Genomic DNA, 1270 nt, shown 5'->3' on the forward strand with positions numbered 1-1270 from the left:
TATGTGCTGCAATCATTCACCTACACAGGCAGAACGTGTCATGAAATGGATTCTTCCATAGTTCTTATTGACAAAATGCGGACGGGACAGAAAGTTTTTGACGTCATACTTTGGTTCATCACGAAGGAGCGTTTCCGTTTTCGGTACTCCCACGGAGATAAAGAGACGTTCTGGTTCTCGTTTGAGCTGGCGCATGCGCCGTACTCCTTCTCCCCGTGGGGTGTTAGCGTTGTTTCGTCAACTCCCAATAAGGACATGACCAAGCACCCAAACTCGCTCTGCGGTAGTATTCTGCAGTACATGCCTAACGCATCTGATAACGCCGAGATACTGTACGTTAACGGCAAGGCATTGCTGGACCCGTACCCACAGGGTATCGACTACGTGCCTAAGGCGCAGTGGAACAACATGCTTAACACATTCCCGACGCATATGACGCCACGACAGCCACGAACGGAACTAAACAGGACCGGTGATGAGAAAGTGTATTTAGAGTGCCTCGTCGGTCTAGGAGCAACACCGTTGCCGGATATGTTTGCCGGAATGCTGTTGCGCCGTCGTCTCCACTATTTTGGGATCGTCATCGGCGTACTTGGCTCGCTTGAACACTGTGAGACGTTCCAGTTGCGTCGATTGCTAGAGCAATCTAATGTTGAGCCCCATGTGAGAAGTAGCCCAGGCACAACTAGTAGTTTTACTCAGCGAATCCCACTGTTGTACAGACAACGACGGTGAATCCCGCCATACCATACAAATCTGTCAGGAGCACTTGAAGTTCAGAACTCAAGATTTGAAAAACCTTGTGCTCTTACACATATTGAATGGTGCTATAATACACAGCGTGCACCACATCTGTTACTCAGTCAGTTTTATGAGTTAGCTGATGCTGTTTAGATATGATGTTTCTATCGCCAAACGCAGTTTGGGACTTATTTAAACGCGTGGGATATCGCAGTTTAGAGATGGGCTAGTAAACAATGTCGTTGCGACCATTATTTTTACCACCCATTCCCATATAAAAACAAGTAAGAAATAATGACGGTCAATGTGGCCCAGCCACTCATTAAATGCAGTTTTTTCTGATGCCAGTTCGGTTTGATCGCTGCTATTCCTAGCGTTATGGGGAGAGGGCCGCCACTATCAGACGAGGAAAAGGGGCGAGCCCAAGGGCTTTTTGAAGGAAGGTGCAGCCTACGAGAGATCGAGCGGCGAATTACACGCTCGCGAGGTGCCATACATCGCGTCCTGTTCGAAGAGAAGCCAGAGCGCA

At 48.4% G+C, this 1270-nt stretch overlaps 1 protein-coding gene across 1 annotated transcript; it reads left to right on the forward strand.

The window, feature by feature from the left end:
- Nucleotides 1-45: 45 nt before the first annotated feature.
- PITG_22379 (uncharacterized protein) lies at nt 46-650 on the forward strand (the record flags this gene model as incomplete). The annotated part of the gene is made up of 2 exons (XM_002909802.1): nt 46-559; nt 616-650. The coding sequence occupies 2 exons, from the start codon at nt 46-48 to the stop codon at nt 648-650; spliced, it is 549 nt and encodes a 182-aa protein (XP_002909848.1).
- Between the last annotated feature and the right edge of the window lie 620 nt (nt 651-1270).

Source organism: Phytophthora infestans, genomic scaffold (genome assembly GCF_000142945.1).
Source record: "Phytophthora infestans T30-4 supercont1.2701 genomic scaffold, whole genome shotgun sequence".
Lineage (NCBI taxonomy): Eukaryota > Oomycota > Peronosporomycetes > Peronosporales > Peronosporaceae > Phytophthora > Phytophthora infestans.